At 37.9% G+C, this 24,955-nt stretch overlaps 1 protein-coding gene across 1 annotated transcript in view; it reads right to left on the bottom strand.

The window, feature by feature from the left end:
* FH (fumarate hydratase) overlaps positions 1 to 24,955 on the bottom strand; it is a 41,027-nt gene that overhangs the window by 8,243 nt on the left and 7,829 nt on the right. Inside the window, exons 2-8 of the mRNA XM_082470526.1 lie at positions 20,639 to 20,773; positions 12,730 to 12,840; positions 11,033 to 11,209; positions 8,492 to 8,674; positions 6,146 to 6,311; positions 4,493 to 4,696; positions 2,787 to 2,914 (exon numbers count right to left, since the gene is read on the bottom strand). Of these exons, the coding sequence (XP_082326652.1) occupies positions 2,787 to 2,914; positions 4,493 to 4,696; positions 6,146 to 6,311; positions 8,492 to 8,674; positions 11,033 to 11,209; positions 12,730 to 12,840; positions 20,639 to 20,773 (1,104 nt within the window). The remainder of the gene's footprint in view (positions 1 to 2,786; positions 2,915 to 4,492; positions 4,697 to 6,145; positions 6,312 to 8,491; positions 8,675 to 11,032; positions 11,210 to 12,729; positions 12,841 to 20,638; positions 20,774 to 24,955) is intronic.

Here is a 24,955-nt window from a genome sequence, read left to right as displayed (position 1 = left end):
TATTTGCAAACGAATCAACAGACAAAGGATTAATCTCCAAAATATACAAACAGCTCATGCAGCTCAATATTAAAAAGACAACCCAATCAAAAAATGGGCAGAAGACCTAAATAGACATTTCTCCAAAGAGTACATACAGATGGCCAAGAAGCACATGAAAAGCTGCTCAACATCACTAATATTAGAGAAATGCAAGTCAAAACTACAATGAGTTATCACCTCACACTAGTTAGAATGGGCATCATCAGAAAATCTACAAACAACAAATGCTGGAGAGGGTGTGGAGAAAAGGGAACCCTCTTGCACTGTTGGTGGGAATGTAAATTGATACAGCCACTATGGAGAAGAGTATGGAGGTTCCTTAAAAAACTAAAAATAGAATTACCATATGACCCAGCAATCCCACTACTGGGCATATACCCTGACAAAACCATAATTCAAAAAGACACATGCACCCCCAATGTTCATTGCTGTGCTATTTACAATAGCCAGGTCATGGAAGCAACCTAAATGCCCATCAACAGACGAATGGATAAAGAAGAGGTGGTATATATATACAATGGAATATTACTCAGCCATAAAAAGGAACGAAATTGGGTCATTTGTAGAGACGTGGATGTATCTAGAGACTGTCTTACAGAGTGAAGTAAGTCAGAAAGAGAAAAACAAATATCGTATATTAACACATATATGTGAAATCTAGAAAAATGGTACAGATGAACCAGTTTGCAGGGCAGAAATAGAGACACAGATGTAGAGAACAAACGTATGGACACCAAGGGGGGAAAGCAGCAGGGGGTGGTGGTGGTGTTGTGATGAATTGGGAGATTGGGATTGACATGTATACACTGATGTGTATAAAATGGATGACTAATAAGAACCTGCTGTAGAAAAAAATAAATAAAATAAAATTCCAAAAAAAACAAAAAGAAAGTTCAGCGTGAGTTTGAGGAAATCAGTGAAATCAGGGCTTCTCAGTTCTTAATGATCACCACGTTTTTTATGCTTAACAAAATAAATATTCCATAATCCCTTGAAAATAACCTTTCACACAGTATTTTAAAACAGTATAAAGTCAATTAGTTTGTTTTAGCAGTTTTTTTCTTTTTGGTAACATTTCCAATATATATTAAGATATATATGCACATCCTAATCTCTCTGGTCTAAAATCCCAGGGTCTGAAAACCAGACTCCCAACAATGGACTCTAGTAGAAGACACAGAACTTCAAGGTTTAATTTGATACTAATGACTTTATTATATGGCAAATGTTGATTATCTTGACTTATTTTCTATTAAAAACAAAACAGACCTTTGTTTAAAAATAAATTGGCAAGACACTTATTGTTATGCACATATATTTGCCAGGCAGCTGGTGTTAACTGTTTGGAATTTGACCTGAAAGCAAAAGCTTATCGGTCTGGGGCTTCCCTGGTGGCGTAGTGGTTAAGAATCCGCCTGCCAACGCAGGGGACACGGGTTCAAGCCCTGGTCCGGGAAGATCCCACATGCCGTGGAGCAACTAAGCCCGTGCACCACAACTACTGAGCCTGCAAGCCACAATACTAAGCCCACGTGCCACAATTACTGAAGCCCACGCACCTAGAGCCTGTACTCCAAAATGAAGAGCAGCCCCCGCTTGCCACAACTAGAGAAAGCCCGCGCACAGCAGTGAAGACCCAATGAAGCCAAAAATAAATAAATTAATTAATTAAAAAAAAAAAAAGCTTATCGGTCTGAGTTGTGCTTTGTTCTGTCTTCTTTCTATTTTCCACCAGAATGTACATTCCATAAGGGCAAAAAAAAAATCTGTGTTGTTCATTGTTCTATCACTAGCAACGAGTACAGTGCCTGACACAGACTAGTACTCAATAAATATTTGATGAATACACTGAATGAATACACTAAATATTTGTTATTTGCATATTCTTATCAAATTAAAATCAGACTTTACACCAGACACAAACTGGAAATAAGCCTCTAATATATACTTAGATATAACACTTCACACAAATAAAGGATTGTAAATGATAATAGCTCCATTATCTGAAGTTGGGGAAACTGGATAAAAGATGATGCCGTTTTGTTCTGTCTTCATAAAGATGAAGGAAAAAGAATAGATCGAGTGGACACAATGTTTTCAAGGTGTGTGGAAGAGTAAAACCAATGGAAGAAAGCCTTGAGAAAGGGAAGAGAACTGGAGAGAAAGTGCTGAAGAAACCAAGGACAAAGAGTGTTCCAAGGAGCAGCAAGTCAAGGTCAGATGTTAGTTAAGAGCCATGGCATGTCTGTTGGACTCAAGACGTCACAAGTGCTACAAGAACAATTCAAACATAAGTGCAGGGGTGGAAGCCAGACTGCAGTGCAAATGAGAGTGAGAGTGGGTATTTCTTTAAAAAGGCTGAATTCAGAGAGAGGAAGAAAGCAGCAGCATGAGAAGGAGACAGGCTGGAAGGAGAGTTTCTTTCTTTCTTTTTTTTTAATTGAGGAGACTAGAACTTATTTCTAGCAATTGGCATCCCCAGTGGCGAGGGAAAAGAAAGAAACCTATACCTTACTTTCAGAATTTTTCTTCCTATTATAAAAAGCAAACCACCAATTACTTAAGCTAAAAGTCACCTAATTAAATATACAGGATTAATCCTCTAACATTAACATATGTTTAACTTCCAACTGCTACGTATATTATCCAAGTACCTAAAGAACTGTAAGAAACCTTAATGAAAGACAGAAACAAAGACAACTAGCTTTCGGTTAAAGACATTAAAAATCAAATTTAAAGCTTACCATCAATGGCTTGAAAACATTCAACTCAAAATGTCCATTGCTGCCTCCAATGGTAACGGCGACATGATTGCCCATGACCTGGGCTGCAACCATGGTCACTGCCTCACACTGGGTGGGGTTCACCTTGCCTTCAAGAAAACCACCAAAGAGAGATATCACATCAAACACACTTGTGGCTTCAAGTATGAGTTTAAGATTAGGTTTTATATCAAATAATCAAGAGAAGAAGGAAAACTAACTTCATTAAATAAAGACATATAATAAAGCAATGTCCCAACCATCAGTGCTGTTTAATGAAACAAACCATGTAGCCAGAAACTCTGAATCATGCAATGGCTAATAAGTAGAGTACCTACAACTGCACAGTAAGTATAGCTCTTTTCACCTTCATGGCTTACATGCACTCTAGAAATATTTATGGAGCCAGGCACTGAATATTCAACAGTGAGGAAGAAGTATGCAGCCCCTGCCCTCATAGAACTCGGAGGCGAGGGAGAGAGAACTGGCAATTATGATAGATAAGGGGTCAATACAGAGAAGTGCAGACTGCTGTGGGAATACTTATAAAAGAAGCACCTCACCAACATCTGGGAGGCTTCCCAGAGGAAACTGATGTTAAGCTGGAATTTTCCTATTTGAGTTTCCAGAACCTACCACCCTGTAACACTCCTCTGACAAGCTCAAGTTTGAACCAAACATCCCTGATTCCTCTGACAAGTACAAAGCAACACAGTGGGAAGATTAGTTCCTTATCTGTGACTCTGCATTTCTCTTTTTCAGGCAATCACCTTGAATTTGCAATCAACTGAACTCATGTCATTTTTCAACATGACATACTTTAAAATCAGATCTTTTCTCATTCTACACATGCCTAGATCTAAAAGAATCTATAGTCAGGTCTTTCTTTTTCACTCTTGTCAGTTTTAGTCCAACTACAGAGTCCTTTATGAATCTAGACTCTGTCATCTGATGTACTGCTATTTCAACTTTATCTGCTAATATGATCAACACATATTCTCTACCTTCACCCTCAGTCACCAGTAAAGTGGTGAAAGGGCAGAGCCTTTCAGCTTGCTGCCATGATATCCCTCCAGTCTGAAGTCAACTCATTAGGCACTCCTTAAATGTCACTGTTCACCCAGCTACATTCATCTAACAGTATTGCCCACACTTCTCCACTGGATTCCATGAATATCAAGTGAGTCCACCAAATGACTTACTGGAATCCAGACATCAAGAAAAGAAGGAAATCCAACTTCATTAAATAAAGTAAGACATATAATAAAGCAAGGTCCCAACCATATCTGTGGAGCCTCCCTTACCTAACTGGCCAAAACCTAAAGCAAAAAATGAAATAAGAGGCATTTGATATAATTCATCTTTATTCACCCCATGCCGACCACTTTAACAGCCTGTTCTAGAATTCTATTTGCTTTGGATTGTAAAAGATAGAACTATTACATATTTTCTAAGGTGGAAATCAAAATACATGCTGCTAACTAAAATTCTTTTCTCCTATATTGTTGGGTGATGTCCCCAGAAGTCCTGATCAAAAGTAGCCCACAAAGACATTCTGAAACAAGTGCACCACACATGTCCCCATCCACTTTGAGATCATGTTAAACAAAAGCAGATATGCTCTGCAGATGAGAATGCCTGGGTTCTAGTCAAGTTCCAGTTCTAACATTTACCAGCTATGTGATTACCTGGCATGATACTGCTTCCTGGTTCATTTTCAGGCAAAATCAGTTCTCCCAGACCTGAGCGAGGACCAGAACCCAGAAAACGAATATCATTTGCAATCTTCATCAGACTGCAAGCGGTAGTGTTCATGGCTCCACTGAGTTCAACCAAAGCATCATGAGCAGCCAGAGCTTCAAATTTATTTGGAGCTGTGACAAAAGGCAAGCCTGAAGAAAAAATAATAACCTACATTAGTTAACAGGTAAAATTAAACATTTTTCTAATATCAGCAAGTTAAACAGAAAGTGCCAGTATAGGGGGCTTCCCTGGTGGCACAGTGGTTGAGAATCTGCCTGCCAATGCAGGGGACACGGGTTCGAGCCCTGGTCTGGGAGGACCCCACATGCCGCGGAGCAACTGGGCCCATGAGCCACAGTTGCTGAGCCTGCGCGTCTGGAGCCTGTGCTCCGCAACAAGAGAGGCCGCGATAGTGAGAGGACCGCGCACCGCGATGAAGAGTGGCCCCCGCTTGCCACAACTAGAGAAAACTCTTGCACAGAAACGAAGACCCAACACGGCCATAAATAAATAAATTAAAAAAAAAAAAAAAAAGTGCCAGTATATGAAAAGCAAAAAAAGAACAGAATAAAAATTTTACTTCAGAAAAAAATGCTTAAGACTCAAGCTTTGTCTAAATTTCTTCAAGAAGTCCTAAAGGGGTAGAAAATCTGATGATATTAGCATACTTAAAAGATAAAAAGAACAAGTACAATAAATGTTGAAAGAAATATAAAATATTGAAAGAAAAAACATTATCCTACTGCAAACACCTGTGTATGATGCCTGACTATGCTTGAGTAAACAGGAAAAGTAGGTAAAATTCACTCTGCTTTATTCCACACTCCTTTCCTAGTACAATTTTTCCACCATTTTAGGTGTTCTATTCTCTTCTCTAGCCAGGACCCACAAGGTCCTCTGAGAGATTAGGGAGCCAAAATGAGTTAAGACATTCTCAATCTCTCCCATGTTCAAATTTTTAAAAATCTACATATTCTAAACCCCATAATACAGTTCTTCTTGATTAAAAGTTGATTTAAAAAAAATCTCTGCTAGTAAGCAATAATGAGCATTGTATAATTATCTGTACCCTAACTCTCTGGTAATATCTGTGTCTTAATAAGAGTTTTCTGGAGATAATAGCTCTAATAACAGTTATCATTATCAAGAGCACAGTACTCTACTAAAGGAAAGAGAATTCAAAAAGGTCATTAATTCAAAGAAATGTCACAGCATGCCATAGGAAAAAAAGAAATTAAGCCTGTCAATCTCTAACGTATTTGTCATTCAAATGAATTTCTCAACCATCAGTTGATTCCTCCTGCTTTGAAAATGAGTATTCAAAACAGCTTTAAATGGAAAATAATTGAATACTACCAGATAGTAAGCAAAGTTAGCACTGACAGATTTTAATAATTACATGCTGTTTGAACTTACAGATGGAAAACTTTTAAAAAGCAAAAGGTTAACATTACAACTTCTGAGATAGACACAAAGTACATGTTTGATGGGAAAATATTATTTCTAACTTTAAATTTGTTCAGAATTCAAAGCAGAAACACCCAGAAAAATACAGACTAGTATAATGGAAATGAGAAATAAACCGTGTTATCACCTACCTGTGAGTGCAGCCACTTTTGCGGCAACCTTTTCTGCAAAGCCAATTCTAGTATTTAAACCAGTACCGACAGCAGTGCCTCCAGCTGCGAGCTCATAGATTCTTGGCATGGCACCTTTTATTCTTGTTGTTGCATATTTCACTTGTTGAACATAACCACTAAATTCCTGAAAAGCAAAAGAAATTAAGGTGAGAACATATAATTTTCTAATGGCATACAAGCTACTCTAACTACATTAAATTCAAGTTTTTAAAAAACACGTTTCAGGTACAAAATTAGAAGCTACTCAAGTGGTAATTGTATTATTTAATTCATATGATAAACAAAGAATAGGAGAGAAAGAGAATTTATAAACCTATCAGGTAGACAATGCCACTGATAACATGTGGCCTATTTATAAACTAGTCTTTTAATAGAAAGCAAAGAAAAACAACACAGGAAATTAAAAAAAAAACTTTACTAGATTAAATTATCGGTTTATTTGTAAATTATTTATTTTTTGGTGTATCTCAAACAACTCTGAGAAAGAAAAAAACTGAATCCCCTCAAGAAAAATGCAAACATAGAAATATCCTCCATACAATTTCAGTTAAAAAACCTGATATGGAATTTGAGGATGTTTTACAGGGACTCAAGCTACGTGACTCACTGAACAGCACAAGAAGGTAACAGGTAGAGTTAAGACTATAGCTTCAAGATGCATTTTAATTCTGCTATTAATGCCACACTGGTTCACAAAGTATAACATCCTTTAAGTAAAGTAACCACAGAATCGATCATGTTTAGAACATAGCAAGGGCCCTATCAAGAATTATGCACGGACAGAAGGCATAAACTGGAATTCAACTGAGCAAGCCGGGATATATGGTTACACTAAATCTTTTTTTCCTGCCTAAAAACACTGAAAAATCATGAATACTTTTGATTAGTACTAGGATTTCACACTGCTCTAAAGAAAACGTTTTAGAAGATACCACTCCTTTCAGGTAGACTTGATCCATCTGATCTAACATCACTTACATATATACCAGCTGGATTCCCTTCAGGAATATACTTTTATTGAGGAAAAAAACTGCACTCAAAAACCTCAAAAGACAATTACAATAAAAGCAAGTATAAATGCTTCTGATAAGATAAAATCAAACAGAAAAATAAAACTTTCTGTCATAATACGAAGAATGATGATTTTACATAGGAGGCTGAGTAAATGGCCCAACTGGACTTCAGCATACAATGGTTTTCCTACATGTAACACACAAAAAAAGGGAGTATCCAGAGGGATACTCAGAAGTTTCAAGAGCATATACTGTATCTCCTTAGAAATTATGCATGGTACTAAGAGCCAATGATGTAAAGAGAAATAAGATACAGCCTAAGAAACAACTTAATTTAGCAAGCTCAATTTAGTCATATCATCTGTATGTCAATTAATCACTTTCAGTTTTTCTCATTCCTTCTGTGATAAAGTTAAGGTAAATGATCAAGTTTTTTTTCAGTGTTTGCTGCCATCTGAACAAAACTACAAATGAAATCTTTCCAAATAACCAGCAGCCAAACTCTCTCCCTCACCTGAATTTCTACAAAAATACAGTTATTGGATACCTATCCTTTGATACTTGATATAGAATTTGCATATGTCCTACCTCCCAAACTGGAGTGAACTTACTGAGACAAAAACTGTTCCTTGTATTTCCTTTGCAATGTATACTATTAGGCATTCTTTAAAGTATCAATAAAGAAACATAAAAATACTTTCTGGTATTTTGGAAAAGAGAGTAATACCTCTTTTACATGTGGCCAAAACAATTTTAAAGAGTAAGATATGCCCCATTTAATCATTTTAAAATTAATTTTTAAAGAACTTACTAATTTTGAGTAAGAGAGACAACGGAAGAAATTATGATAATGATACTGATGAAGATGATGATGACAGCTAACACCAACATGTGCTTATAATGTGTCGGGGATTGTTCTAAACACTCTACATGAATCAGCTTATTTGAACCTCCTAACTATCCTATGAAAGAGATATTTTCCTCATTCTACAGCTCAGAAAACTGATGCACAGAAAGGCTAAATAATTTTCCTAAGGTCCAATAGTTTGCACATAGCGAAGCTAAGATTTGAACTCAAGTAGACGGATGTGGAGTCTGGCTCATAGCCAGTATGCTCTGCTCTTCTGAGTGGATACCAATAAAAACTACTGACTGGTTAATGCAGAATCATCTGTCACTGAACTGAATTGTTATAAATTTGGCCTTTTAAACCAGTGTGATTTAGAGGGTAATATGCTGGCCATTTGTACCAAGCCCGCAATTGAACCAAATCTAATCGCACGCAATATACCTGCCCAAGAGTAAGTGGAACAGCATCCTGTGTATGAGTACGCCCAATTTTGATGATCTGGGCAAATTCTTTGGATTTTGCATCAAGGGCATCATGTAGCTTCTGTAGTCCTGGTAGCAGTACTTCATGAACTTCTATTGCAGCAGCAATATGCATTGCTGTGGGAAAAGTATCATTTGAGCTCTGTTGGAAAATTTTCAAAAGAAATGTAAAATGTTAAATCAGAGACAAAAATAAACCAAACTTGAATGCCTCAATTAAAAATCTCACTAAATGACTACTCAAAACTTGGCATATTTAGTACTCAATTACATTTACCTGTGGCAAGTCACTTGGGATCAAATAAAAAGCAACAACCTGATTTCCTTTGTGGAAGGTATTTAGGACTGTATTACATATACCACCTACAATGAATGTATTATATATTACTATATCTGCCTGCTAAGAAATGACAGCAAGACATAGAGAAGTACAACTAGCAAATGTATGTAAGGATAGCAATAATAAAATATCTTACAGTTAAATAGCACATACAGTCTTTCACAAACACTTCTTCCTTTACTAAACTTGAGGAAAATTCTGTGAGGTAGGTCACCACTTTAAAAATAGAAAAGCTAAACTGTCAAAGAAATTATGTGACTTGCCAAAATATTTACGGTTGGCAGAACTGGGACCTGACCAGGTAGTCTAAATTCCATGCTCTTTCCTCAACTGTAAACCCATACTTTTAAATTACGATGCTATTTTAAAAAATATATTCATTACTCATTTGTTAAACTTTGTATTATGGACATTATCAAACTACTTACAAAAGTAGGATGAATGGTATAATGAACACTCATGTATCTACCACCTGAATTCAAACAATTAGCATATAGCCAATCTTGTTTCATCTGTAACTCCACCTCACTCCTCCATCTGACCATACACACTAGATTATTCTGAAGTAGATTTCAGACTTCAGTATATGTAAAAGATAAACTCGTATTTAAAGGCAAGCCTTCGGTTTGCAAAATCCTTCATACAATGGATTTATGTGAAAAAACTTCCTCACTACTTAAAAATATATTAAATTATACTCAGAACCCAGATCTTGGTTTCTAAATATCACTTTCCAATAAGTGATAAGATCCTCCAAGAGCTCTTTGGAAAAATGAGTGCTTATGAGGGCTGGGGCAGGAAAAATACAAGATGAGAAGCCTGGAGCATCCTGTAGTGCAAAAAATTAGTAAGTGCCTTAAAAAAAAAAGGATGGTGGCATGTCCAAAGGACACAGGAGCCAACAAGCTGTAGCTTTGTGGCAACAATATGAGTAGCAATATAAATCCCAAAAATACTGGATTATAACCTTAAGAAAAAAATATTAATGAATTCATACTGATATACATAAATGATTAAATAAATAAATGTCAGGGGAGAGAGAAGACAGTATTCCTTACAGAAAAATTTCAATTAATAAATGTAGGAAGAATGAGGGAAACAGAAAATCACTACTGAAACACTAATGTAGTAATTGTTATTGGCAAGACCCACTGATGAATGTTAAAATTAATAGGCAAAAGTTTAAGGAGAAAGAGGCTATTTGCATAGCCTCAAAGTTCTCTATTAATTCTGTGGTGATCTTAACACATGTCCAAAAATTTCTTGATACTCCTCCCTTTAGGAAGTGGAGCTTAAGTGTAGTAGCTGGAGTATAGGCTGGACACAGTGGCTTACTTCTACCAAATAGAGAATAGAAGATGGAGAAACCAGGGAGACACCATCTTAACCAAGTGATTCAAGTTAACATCACCAGTACCAAGTCATGTTGCTATCATGTACCCCGATACGATGCCAGAAGGGCCCTTCATTTCTATAACAGTCTTTCCAAAACTCCACAGTCTCAGTCTAATCATGAGAAAACAATAGACAAACCCATATTGAGGGACATTCTATAAAATACCTGGCCACTGCTTTCAAAAATCACAAAGACAAAAGACAAGCTCTCATAGATTAGAGGAGACTAAGGGGATATGATGACTAAATACAATGTGGAGCGTGGACTGGATCCTGGTTAAGAGAAAAAGGAGATCAATAGAAAACTAGAGAAATCCTAATAAAGCCTGTTTAATTAAGAGTCTTGTACCAATGTTAATTTCTTAGTGTGATAAATGTACCAGAGTTATGTAAAATACTTAATATTAAGGGTAGCTGGGTGAAGGGTATACAGGAACTCTGAAATATCTTTGCAATTCTTATAAATAATTTTATATTTCAAAAGAAAGAGTTTTTAGAATATAAATCAAACAGTGAAAATATACATATATACTAAATTCAGGTGTCCTAAAAGTGATTTTTATCCCTAAAGGTGCTTTTTATGAAAATTTAAGACATAGACTCAAGATTCCTAAAAGAAATAAGGAGAACATACAAGAAGTCCTTTCCATTAAAGAATATAAGCAGAATGAACACTCCCTGTCAAAAGTTAATGCCTGTTTTACAAGGAAAATCTCAGGATTCTTTTCAATTTATAACAAAGAAAAGAAGAGATCGTATACCGACCTGGCTTTTATTAACATGATCGTTGGGATGCACGGGTTTCTTGCTGCCAAGTTCACCTCCTAGCATTTCAATTGCTCTATTGCTAATGACTTCATTTACATTCATATTTGTCTGGGTTCCTGATCCAGTCTGCCATACCACGAGAGGAAAATGATCATTTAATTTACCTTCAGCTACCTGCAGAGCAAAATGTTAAAAAACGAATTTTAAAAAATAAGAAACATTCATTTAGCTATTTAAATCAAATATGATTAAGTTGGTACTACTTATAGTACTATTTTAAAGGTATTCACTTTTTTCATATGCTATTGATGGTGCCACATAGTTCGCGGTTGTCCAGCAAACTGAAGCTCCTGCAGTCTAACCACTGCTACTTTAAAAGGTGAAAGATTATCTATTGTGAATGGTATAACAATTTCACTGATTCCAAATGAAAACTGAATCAAAGATATCTTTCTCCTATTTCTCAACTGCCCTCTAATAATATACAGACAGACCCACCCACCCATTAAGGCTGGCAACTGTGTTAAGTCTCTAGATAAATTTACTGTTGGTACTCAGCAGGAATATCCAACAGATGTTACAGCCAGAGTCAGCATGATAATGAACAAGTGACTTAACAGTGTGAGCTCACTAATAGCTACTGCATCCCACACATGTCCTATGAGTAGCAACCTCCAAGCATAGACATAAATATGGTCTAGATTTGTCCCTATTTTTGTCATATTTTTGTACTTTTAGTTAATTTGTTAGTTTTTGAATTATAAGCTGTCTAAGAGAGTGGGTGCTTAACTTCACCTTCTGGAATGATTTTAGCTTAAAAAAAAATCAGCATGCACTTTAGAAATCTATTACCTTAAACAACTGGTTCACTTTAAAGTAAAACTTTTTTCTTAGTTGTATAAAAATAACAGGTGATCAGTGCAAAAAATTCTGAGAACTAAGAAAAGTATAATAGTCATCATAGTTCTACCCTCAGAAATAAAGATGATTAGCATTTTGGCATCTCCTTCTAGTCTCTACTTCAAGCAATGGGAGTATATACGTAGATGGAAAAAAACATGTTTTTCTGTTCATTTTTTCAAAACAAAATTAGGATCATAAAATACATGCATTTTACAATCTTTCCTCCCCACCTCTTATATGGTAGGCTTTGTTCTACGACATTCTTTAAAAAACTAAGTTTCCATGGCTTCACAATATAACTTACATAAGCAGCTGTTATAATAAATAGTACTGCAATGAACTACATTATAATCAGAGCTTTTAAACTGTTATCTCTGACTGCTTATCTTTAATTGTGTAAGCAATTAATTATGTTATTAGTGAAATAGTGAAATTACATTCTCCACACATATTATCAAATAACCAACTAGCTTTAAAAGGAATCATCTATACATAAAACAAGAAATCAAATATGTAAGTTCAAAGAGTATCTCTTCAAAAAGTTTTCTTTAAACTATATAAAGGAAAATAAAGAAAATTAAAAATAAAAGGTATAAAATCATCCAGAAAATTTGCCACAATATTTTAAGCACCATATTAATATCCTCACCAAATAATAATGCTGCCACCCTATGTTGAAACTCATTAACTCAAGAATTCACAGTGCCCCTTTCCTCGTGCCAGCACTTATCATTATCCAGCAGTTAATATGGGTCTGATGCCATTAAGTAAACACACTTATCACCTCTTACCTCATCTGCTGCCTTCATTATTGCATTAGCAATCTTTGGATCAAGACCATAATCCTGGTTTACTTCAGCAGCTGCTCGCTTCAAGATGCCAAATGCTTTAATAACTGGGATCTAGAGTTAATCAGAAAAATATCTCAAATTTGCAATTTTAGTTAAGCATGAAAGTTTAAGATTACTATCTTATGCAGGTACAAAAACTGTACATAAAACAATAACTTAAGTAACATTATGACCCTAAAATGTTTAGGATATAGAGAAAGATTAAAAATAAATATATAAAAACCAAGAATCATCATTTATCTATTTGTTTAGGGACCCAAACAAAAGCAAATACAATGACTTTTCATAGATATGTACGTATGCCTCACACACACATATACACACATTCACACATATAATATACCATTCGTCCTATTTATTATAAGACATTATAATGTATATGTTTTTATTTCATATATTTAAAATCAAATGATAATCATTTCACCAGCCTACACCATTATTTCCCCTCACTGGATCCGTGCTACATTATAATTTTTCCTTCTCTTTAGAAAAAACTAAAAATAGCAAATAAAATAAAGGTAGCGGGCTTCCCTGGTGGTGCAGTGGTTGAGAATCCGCCTGCCAATGCAGGGAACACGGGTTCAAGCCCTGGTCTGGGAAGATCCCACATGCCGCGGAGTAACTGGGCCCGTGAGCCACAACTACTGAGCCTGCGCGTCTGGAGCCTGTGCTCCGCAACAAGAGAGGCCGCGATAGTGAGAGGCCCGTGCACCACGATGAAGAGTGGCCCCCACTTGCCGCAACTAGAGAAAGCCCTCGCACAGAAACGAAGACCCAACACAGCCAAAAAATAAATAAATAAATTAATTAATTAAAAAATAATAATAATAAAAAAAATAAAGGTAGCAAAATGGTGCTGGGAAAACTAGCCACATGCAAAAGAATGAAACTGGACCACTATCTTATACCATACATAAAAATGAACTCAAAATGGATTAAAGACTTGAACATTAAGATCTGAAACCATAAAACTCCTCGAAGAAAACATAGGCAGTAAGCTCCTTGACATCAGTCTTGGCAATGATCTTCTGGAGGAGTCCAAAAGAAAAAGCAACAAAAGCAAAAATAAACAAATGGGACTACATCAAAACTAGAAAGCCTCTTCACAGCAAAGCAAACGTCAAAAAAATGAAAACGCGGCAGCTGGAGGGTGCAGGACCTGAGTGCTGGAAGCCAGGGCCCCCTCACTGACAGCGGCCCTGCGTGAAGGCCAGAGGCTGCCAATGCCTCCAAGGAACAGGGTGCTGAGGGGCCCAGGGTCCAAGCCCCCAGCTCCCCAAGGGCCACAGAAGCTCCTTGCTGCCCTGGAGCACCGAGCACGGAAGCATCAGGCCAAAGGGGGCTTCAGGAGCCTACCTCCACCACCGCTGAGGGAGCCTGCGCCAGGGGCCTGCTGGGAAGGGAGCGAGCAGCCCAGCCAGGCCTGGCCTGTGCGAGGCCCTCACCGCTGAGGCCCAGGGTGCTCTGACCTGGCTGGCATCTGACTCTGCACTTTTGGATTTTGTGGGTCAATTTTATATACATATGGCATATGGGCAAGGCCTCATACACTTACATCTGTAAGTGTAAAATGGACTTGCCTTGGAGGTGGGGGTGTGCACACATGAAGTCAGTGGCTCTTCTGTGAGCTGAAGAGTCTTAAAGCGGAGCTGTCATCTGCGGCTGCTGTCAGTATGCTGGCAGGACAAGCGACTCGAGCGTTTCGCTGCCCGATTTGAGGCTCAGTCCCTCCCTCCCTGCCCTTCAGGGCTCACGACAGGTGACACGCCCAGGCCTTGACTGTGTTTCTCCTGTTAGCAGGACTTGGGCAGCTCTGGCTCTCCTAGCTCCCCTGGAAGCTCCTTTGCTTCTCTTGACTTAGAAAAGGGGTTGCCAGGCAGAGTGCTGATTGGGCGCTCAAAGCCAGTGGTGAAACTGCTTCCCTGCCTAGGACAAGGGACCTGGAGAATATTCTGCGTGGGACGATGTGCTGGTAGGGAGCCCCTCAGGCACCACTTCCTCTGCCCTCCGGTAGTGCCAGGACCATGCCAATGACGTTTCGCAGCAGCCTTATCGTTCACAGGTGTCTCTCTAGCCTGCACAAATGATTGACAAGAGATCACCCAAAGGATTCTTTCTAAAGGTTTTTGGGTTTTGTTTTGTTTCCTTTGTTTTTGTTTTGCACGTGACAGTGTTTGTATTGAGGATCTTCTGAGGAAGAAGGGGTGTTTTAGGGGTGGTGCCTGGGTTCCTGGCCTCTAGTGCCCCACCCCCCTCAGCACCCCACCTGGTACCTTTGCCATGTTGGTGCTGAGGTTTCCTGCTTGATGAAATCAGATTGTTTAGAGTAAGAAAAAGGAAAGGCCTTCTGATGGCTTTGCCACAAGCTTACCTGTGGTTTCAATCCTGGGAGGCCACTGCTGATGCCATCACCACTATCTCCATGCAGCACTTGCTGGGCCCTGGGCCCAACTGTCCCCTTGGCTTTATGAGTCTGTTTCTGCTTCCTACACCCATACCCGCAGTGTGCAATCTTTTGAGATTTGCTCTGATCCTGTTGCCCAAGTAATAAGAGCTATGTCCTCCTTGACATCTTACTTCTTATGTGGGAGCCCCTAGCTCTTGTGTGACAGCTTATGGATAAGGATGAGACTCAGCCATTGACTAAGCCCCAGAAATCCACAAAAATGGCTGCAGATAGTTATGTCTGTTCCTTCTCTACCCCCACTCCCACCCCTTATACATGATACCCTATACTCTGAAAGTCCTGCTAACTGCAAACTTGCCAGAGTATTAGCCAATCTTTGTACAGAACAGTGTTCTGGAACAGCAGAACGAGTCTTGGGTCAGGAAGCAGGGCTACACTGGGCTTGGGGTACTGTAACTCCATCTCCATCTGGGGCTCAGCTTCAGTGTAGCTGAGGGAGCCACAGACCAAGATGAATCGGATGCTTGAGTTTTTGCTTCTTCCTGTATTTCCTTGAAGTCGATTCATTATCTTCTACAAATAGCCTACTCTTTCAGCCCTTAACTTAAATCCTTCAGATCATTAAGTTCATGAAGAGTACTCCTGAATTATGTTAGGACTTAGACCAGAGATGGCAAATGAATGGCGCATCATTTCCCCTCTTCCCCCATGGTAGGTACCACTAATCTGCTTCAGAGTATTTCCTGCTAAATCCCTGGTATATATTCTCATTTCTCAAGATTCCCCCAGCAGCCAGTATAAGTGTTGAGACCTATTTGCCACCCCTGGCTGAGGGGATACTACTCTACTCTGCTGAGGAACACAAGAGCTGCCAATCCCATACGGGGTTTGCTGGGCTAACGAAGCACGGGGAAGAGGCATAAGTTTCTGCCTGTCCCCAGCAGGAAGGCTTGCAGTAGCCCACATGATTGCCTGCCCCACTTCAGTTACCTCTTAAAGTCCTAATGTGGGCAGGGAGGGGACTGTTGGAGTCCAGTGTGGTGTGGGAAATCACAGCCGCACAGGACAGCAATGCTCAGAAACCAAGTCTAGCTGCTGTGGAGCTGCAGTGAGCACGGTGGCCCCAGCTGTGCAGGGTAGAACCTCTGCTCTCACCTCCAGCCGTCTGTCTCTAGGCATCCAGGCCAGGCTATGGATGGGGATCCCCTTCTTCTTCCTCTCCACTGACCAAATCTTATCAACCACTACAGCTGCTCTGCTTTCCAAATTCAGCCCAGGTTCCTGGGTGCTGCCCACACCAGCCAGGGTCCTGGGCCAGGTGAAGAGGTGGCCTATCCATGAGTGAAGGCCAGTTCCCTCCTCACTGGGGCAGGTCTTATGCCCCAGTTTTAGGACCAAGAGCTGTGTATTGGTTTCTTAGATTGCTAGCTTTTCCTGCAGGGGACCACAGCAGGTGAGGCTCTGCTGACAGTAATTTGCGTTCAGGGTCTTGTCCAGCTGAGAGCTTTGTGTACACCAGATTCTGAGAGGTGAGGTTTTTGGACCATGGGCTGAGCTCAGGCACTTTCTGTAAGAGAATGTTATGTCTGTAAAGATGGTTATTTCCCCTCCTCCACCCCCATCATGGCGGCCCTGTGGAAGGCTGACCAGAAGGCCAGTGGAGCTGCCCTGGTGTCTATGGGGGAGGGCGAGGCCTGCTGAGTTGGTGCTCTAGCCCTCTCACCTTGCACAGCACAGAGGAGGTCACCCCAGGGACGGCCAGGCACCTGCCTGAGGGAGGGGTGCTGCCTTCTGTCCCTGTAACTGCTTCCATTATGGCCCAAGCTGGCCGCCCAGATTTGTTTGAAGCTGTGCTGACAACTTTTTGGTCTCCTTTTGGTATGCAGAACAGCCAGGGCCTTGATTTTGATGTATTTTAAAACCACATCAAATAAAGAGTCTGCTGCCTTAAAAAAAAAAAAAAGAAAATGGAACCTACTGAACAAAAATATTTGCACATCATATATCTGATAAGGGGTTAACATTCAAAATATATAAAGAACTCATACTACCCAGTAGCAAAAAACAAACTGATTAAAAAATGGGCAGATGATGAGAACAGACATTTTTCCAAAGAAGATATACAGATGGCCGACAGATACATAAAATGATGCTCAACATCACTAATCACCAGAAAAATGCAAATCAAAACCACAATGAGACACCACCTTAAACCTGTTAGAATGGCTATTATCAAAAAGACAACAAATAAGTGTTTGAGAGGATGTGGAGAAAAGGGAAATCTTGTGCGCTGTTGGGAGGAATGTAAATTGGTGCAGCCACTTTGGAAAACAGTATGGAGGTTCCTCAAAAAGCTGAAATACGTCTACTGTCTGATCCAGCAATTCCACTACTGGGTATTTACTTGAAAATGAAAACACTAGTTTGAAAACATATATGCATCCCCATGTTCATAGCAGCATTATTTACAATAGCCATGATATGGAAATAACCTGTATCCATCAATGAATGCATGGATAAAGAAGATGTGGTAAAAAAATACAATGGAATATTACTTGGCCATAAAAAAGAATGAAATCTTGTCATTTGTGACAACATGGATGGACCCTGAGGGCATTATGCCAAGTGAAATAAGCCAGACAGGTAAACACAAATACCACATGATCCCACTTATATGTAGAATTTAAAAAACAAAACAAACAACAATCAGAAAACCAAGCTCATAGACAGAACAAACTGGTGGTTGCCAGGGGAAGGGGGTGGCCAAAATGTACAAAGGAGGTCAATAGGTACAAACTTCCAGTTATAAAATAAATAAATCATGGGGATGTAATGTATTGCATGGTAACTACAGTTAATAATACTGTATTGCATATTTGAAAGTTGCAAAGCGATTTTAAAAATCCTCATCACAAGAAAAAATATTTTCTTGTAACTACATATAGTGATGGATGTTACTAGACATGTTACTAGTAACTAGACTTACTGTGGTGATCATTCTGCAATGTATACAAATATCGAATCATTATGTTGTACACCTGAAACTAATGTTATATGTAAATTATACCTCAACTAAATAAACAAATAAATAATAAAAAGAAATAATATATTTAACTGCTAAATAGTACGAAATACCCAGTTACTGAATGGGTATCATTTCATCCCAAAGCCAAAAAACATGGTATTTTAGTTAGTCAGTGAAGCCTTGACACTCAATGAGTCACTGGAAATTTCTCTCAGAATAACTTTTTTTAAAAAACCCAGAGTTCTACAGACTTAAAGGTGATAGCTTCTGATATATATAACCATATATCAAACCCTTTGAGTTTGCAGATCTTTTCACTTTCTACTCCAAAGCACCTCATAAAATTTAAAAGGATAAATTGAGTAAATTTTGATAAGGTTTCAATGAAATACCTGGTTTCTGCAAGATAAATAAATTATGTGTTCTTGTCAAAGTTAATAATACAGACTGTGATTTAGATACCATACCAGGTTTGAATGAGAAAGAAAGAAGAAAGAAGGGTGAGGAAGAGAGGTATAAATTTGTAAAAGAGAAGCTATAGTCCTTAGAGGAAAATAAAAGTGGGAAAACAACAAAAAGTAATGAGTAAGACACACTGAACCTGGGTCACACAGAGGATAAACTGAAGGGCAAACAAAAGGAAATAAAAACAAAACATTTTTACTTTGAATTTTAAGAAATTAAAATTAAAACATTACAAGTGTTTTACCCAAATGAAATGGAGATATATGGCACAAAAGATTAGAAGCTTTAAAACTTTACACATGAAAACAAATGGGAATTTAATTTTCTACAGGAACACTGCAGTGGGTTAAACCACTGTCAAAGTCACAACCAAATGCCAATCAACTCAGGCTACTAGAATGGAGTGACTGACCCCACAGTGATTGTGGACTCATGAAAATGAACAAAGGTCACAGGAGAGAGTTTCACTAGACACTATTAAAACAAAATAGTAAATGTATCGTTGGAGATGAAAGAAGGGTCTCATTATTCTTCATTTACTCACATAGCAGTTCATAATCTTTTTTGGTTTTATTTTCCTATGGACCTGAGGTACAAAGGGTTGGGTTTAATCATACTACTTAGTTCAAGGCACAGTCTGCTTTATATTTAACATAGTTCAGGAAATTAATCCAGATGAAGCCAAATGTGAAAAAAATCGATAACCCACGTATCCATGTTTCACAGACACCACCTGTCCAAATCCAAACAACTTCTCTATCTCTGGGACAGCAGCAGCGGCAGCAATCACACACTCCCAGAACCACACACCTTGCTGGTTGAAGCAGGAAAATCAAAACATGAGCCATGCTTACTCCAGTCAATACTGGTTAAGACTGATCTCTTTAATCCCAGGAGTTGAACTATATGAGAATACTTTAGGATCTGCTACCCTCTGTCTCCCAACCATGTAGTCTGACCCTATGTTTACCTCACCATTAAACTGGCTGTGGGTGGCAATAACAGAGAGATTCTTCTAAGAAGATTCAGCTGCCTCTTGGGAAATTGTATGAACCTGTCAAGATTCAGTCCTGAAGCCTTAGTAATGAGCTAAAATACGGAAGTTAAAATTATTGTAAGATAAAAAGTATATTTAGAAGATAAATGTTAAACAGTATCTCACCAGATGAAGCCTGGCTACTTCTAGGCTTACTAGCCTATCCTGCATTCCTACACTGACTATTTTTCATACCCTAGTTGGGCTCCAGTAGGATATGTAATATATTCTATCAATTCTTTTCACACTAACATCCCTGAAATCAAGATGCATCTTACAATCAATGACATGTCACAACTTTAATTGGCAGACTTTTTCTTTCTTAGTAGTACATATCAGTTCTCACTGAGGATCAGTTCTAATCTAAGGATTTAATGAAATATGGTAGAAACTTTTCTAATCATTAAATCATTCATGTAGCAATGAACAAATACTTATATATTACCTATTATATGCCAGACATCATGACAGATAGTCAAACATTTTTATGAATTTGCGTATACTTTTCTACAAACTGAAGCCAAGATAGATGAAGTATAATATTAAAGAAAAATCGGTTTTCTTTTAAATCATTTAAAAAAATCAGTTAAAAAATTAAGTATCAAAATTAAAAATGCTTACAAACTGCAAAATTCTAGTAAAAATACGAAAAATCCAAACAAGAATGAAAGACAAATCACTTAGTTCTATCAAAAATCCAAAATACTCAAAGTCATAGCTCAAGATATTAGTACACTAAACTTCAAAAAGTTCTTTGACACCTTACTGAGAGAGAAACATCTTATTATTCACAAAGCCAGTTCTCTAATAACTTACATTTTAACTCTGTAAAATACTTATTTATAAGGTAAGGTGACTCACTGAATAATGCCTAGTTCATCCAAAATAAGCCAACATTTCCACAAAAGCCACTTACTGGCATGCGTTCTGTCACCCCTCCAATCTTAAAGTTCATTGTCGATCTCACAGTCTGGGCGCCATAATACTTATCATTTGGGACCTTGAGTTCACCAAAGGTATCATATTCTATCCGAAAAGAATTTTGGCTTGCCTAAAGATAAAGACAAGACACTGTTATAGCTTGAAAAGAAACCAAGTATCAAGAACAATAACATCATATAAACGATACATCATGTACAGGTAAAGAAACCTTAATAAGTACCAAAAAGACAAAAAAATTCCATTTTGATTCTCATTCTACTCCCCCCACTTCCAGCTTTTTTCTTGAGAAATTTTTGTCACAAATTTATTAATACACGTGTTAAAGACAGATTGTAGAATTCATACACTATGCAAATGATAAATAAAAATAATAATCTTTTCCAATTCAGGAGTATGCCTATTATTGGTCAAGCTTTGATGTACTTAGGTTAATGCTTATTTTACTAGGAACTTTGGAAAATGACCTAAGAATGATACTTTAAAATTTGAAAGTATTATATATTTAAACAAAGCTCAACTGTGGTCTACAAATATTATGCATGAGAGATAGCTTAGTGCCATACAAAACAGTCCAGGCTTTGCAATGAGACAGCCCACCATCCGGTAGCTGTGTCACCTTCAGCAAGTCACCTTTTCTCATCTAAAGTTACAGTAAATGTACAGACAAGGGGACATGGGCTAGATCAGTTCTTAACCTTTTTAGGGTGCTGGAACCTTTTGAGAATATGAGGAAAACTATGGATCTTCTCTCTAGAAGAATGAACATAAATACATATATGTAAAATCTTACATATGATTTTAAGGAGTTTATATCTTGAAACCAATCCACTCCCCAGGATAAGAACCCATGACCCCAAATCCCTTTTATGGAGAACCAAGGACTCTACTAAGTACATCAACTTACACTAATTAAAAAAAAAATACACATCTGGAGTTTACATATGATGCTTTAAAGAGATTAAGAGTATCAGAGAGATACTCAGAACTTTAATTAATGTTCATCTTGCAATAATTATAAAATAAACATGGTGATATGATTCAAAAGATTTCAAAACACCCAGCCAAGTAATCTTATTTTAGTAAATAGTCCTCTGAATAAGAAAAAAATTAATTTTGTAGTTATCCCCTGGGACTAGAAAGATTTAAAAAACCCTTTATATATTGTAAAGCCTTTTAGATTACACGAAAAGAAAAATATCCTTGTACCTAGTTAGAAATATAGGTATATAACCAATGAGGTACATTTTTTTTCTATGCCTAAAAGTCTGCAGAGGAGGGGAGTGGCCAACATGACAGAGTAGGAAGACTCTGAGCTCATCTCCTCACATGGGCACACCAAAACTATAATCATTTACAGAGCAATGATTGATGAGTAAGGCTGGAAAATTAGCAGAAAAGAACTTATACAACTAAGGATATAAAGGAACCATGGTAAAATAGGTAGGAGGGAAGAAGACACAACAAAGTCAAAACCTATTACCATCCCCCCACCCGAGGAGGGGTGACCCACAAACTGGAGGATTATTACAATTGCTGAGGTTCTCCCCAAGAAGCGAGGGGTCCAGGCCCCATGTCAGGCTCGCCAGCACGGTGAAGAAGAGCCCCTTGAAAGTTTCGCTTTGGAGGCTAGCAGGGCTCATTTTTGGCCAGAGGGCTGTGGGAAATAGAAACTCCACTCTTAAAGGGTGCACACAAAATTTCACACACTCTGGGACCCAGGGAAGAAGCAGTAATTTGAAAGGAACCTGGGTCAGATTACCTGCTGATCTTGGAGAGCCTCCCGGAGAGGGAGGAGGCAACTGGAGCTCACACTGGGAACTTAGACACTGGGGGCAGCCACTAATGGGAGCTTGTTCTACCACAAGGACATTAGTTCTTGAAAGCACTATTTTGGAATACAGCTTATTAGCACAGGGACACAGCTCCACCCACCAGCAGGCCAGCTGCCTTAAGACCTCCCGAGCCAACAACCAAAGACAGCTAAAGAATACAACAACTGAAATAAAAAGTACACTAGAAGGAATCAACAGTAGATTAGATGATAGAGAGGAACAGTTCAGTGGGCTGAAAGAATAGTGGAAATTACTGAAATTGAACAGAAAAAAGGATGAAAAGAAACATGGACAGTTTGAGAGACCTCAGAGACAACATCAAGCGTACTGGCATTCACATTATAGGAGCCATAGAAGGAGAAGACAGAGAGAAAGGGGCAGAGAACATATTTGAAGACATAATAGCTGAAAATGTCCCTAACCTGGGAAAGGGAACAGACATCCAGGTCTGGGAAGCACAGACAGTTCCAAACACGATCAACCCAAAGAGGACCACACCAAGACACACTTTAATTAATGGCAAAAATTAAAGATAAAGAGAGAATATTAAAAGCAGCAAGGGAAAAGCAACAAGTTAAGTACAAGGTAATTGTATTTAACATAAGGATTTCAGCTGACTTTTCAGCAGAAACTCTGCAGGCCTGAAAGGAGTGCATGATATATTTAAAGTGATGAAAGGGAGAAACCTAAACCAGAAGACTCCAACAGGCAAGGCTTTCATTACGATTTAAATGGACTGATCAACAGTTTTACAGACAAGAAAAAGCTAAGAGTTCAGCACTACCAAACCACCTTTAAATGGGTTTCTCTAAGCGAAAAAGGCCACAACTAGATGTATGAGAATTATGAAAAAAAAATCTCATTGGTAAGGCTAAATATAGTAAAGGTAGTAAATCAGTCATGTACAAAGCTAGTAGGAAGGCTGAAACACAAAACCAGTAAAATTGTCTATATCCACAGTAAGAAGTTAAGGGGCACACAAGACAAAAAGATGTAAAATATAACGTCAGAAACAGAAAAAGTGGGGGTGGGGGGAGATAAAAATGCAGGGTTCTTAAAGTGCTTTTGCACTTAAAAGATCAGGAGCTGAAAATAATCACACACACACACACACATTGCAAGATATAAACCACATGGTAACCACAAACCAAAATCAATAATCGATACACAAAAAAGAGAAAGGAATCCAAATGTAATATTAAAGACAGTCATCAAAAAACAAAAGAGAGCAAGGTAAGAAAAAAGGAACAAAAAAGAACTACAAAAACAACCCCAAAACAAAGGACAAAATGGCAATAAGTACATATCTATCAAGAATTACTTTAAATGTAAATGGCCTAAATGCTCCAATCAAAAGATATAGAGTGGCTGCATGGTTATGAAAACAACACTCATATATATACTGCCTACAAGAGACTCACTTCGGATCCTGAGACACACACAGACTAAAAGTGACAGGATGAAAAAAGGTATTCTATGCAAATGGAAATGAAAAGAAAGCCATGGTAGTAATACTTACATTAGACAAAACAGATTTTATAACAAAGACTGCAACAACAAACAAAGAAGGCTATTACATAATGATCATGGCATAAATCTAAGCAGATATAACAATTGTAAATATGTATGTACCCAACACAGGATCACCTACACATATAAAGCAAATATTAACAAACACAAAGGGAGAAAATAACAGGTACACAATAATAGTAGGGGATTTTAACACTCTACTTACATCAATGGACAGATCATCCAGACAAAAAATTAACAGGGAAACACTGGCCTTAAATGACACATTAGACCAATGGACTTAATAGCTCTATATAGAACATTCCATCCAAAAGCAGCAGAATACACATTCTTTTCAAGTGCACATGGAACATTCTCCAGGACAGATCACAAGCTAGGCCACAAAACAAGTCTTAGTAAATATAAGAAAATGGATATCATATCAAGCATCTTTTCTGACCACAATGCCATGAGTCTAGAAATCAATGACAAGAAAAAAAGTTGCAAAAAACACAAACACATGAAGGATAAACAATATGCTGCTGAATAACCAATGGATCATTAATGAAATAAAAGAATACCTAGAGACAAATGAAAATGAAAACACAACGATGCAAAATTTATGGGACATAGGAAAAGCAGTTCTAAGAGGGAAGTTTATAGCAATACACACCTACCTCAGGAAACAAGAAAAATCAAAAATCAACCTAACCTTACACCTAAAGCAACCTGAAAAAGAACAAAACCTAAAAGTCAACAGATGGAAAGAAATCATAAAGATCAGAGCAGAAGTAAATAAAATAGAGACAAAAAATTATGAAAGATAAATGAAACTAAGAACTGGTGCTTTGAAAAGATAAAGAAAATTGATAAACCTTTAGCCAGACTCAAAGAAAAAAGAGAGGGCTCAAATCAATAAAATCAGAAATGAAAAGGAAGTTACAACTGAC

This window comes from Balaenoptera physalus, assembly GCF_965194825.1.
Source record: "Balaenoptera physalus genome assembly, chromosome: 1".
In the NCBI taxonomy this organism is placed as follows: domain Eukaryota; kingdom Metazoa; phylum Chordata; class Mammalia; order Artiodactyla; family Balaenopteridae; genus Balaenoptera; species Balaenoptera physalus.
The sequence above is the reverse complement of the archived record's forward strand: the minus strand, read 5'-3'. Positions and strand labels throughout refer to the sequence as shown.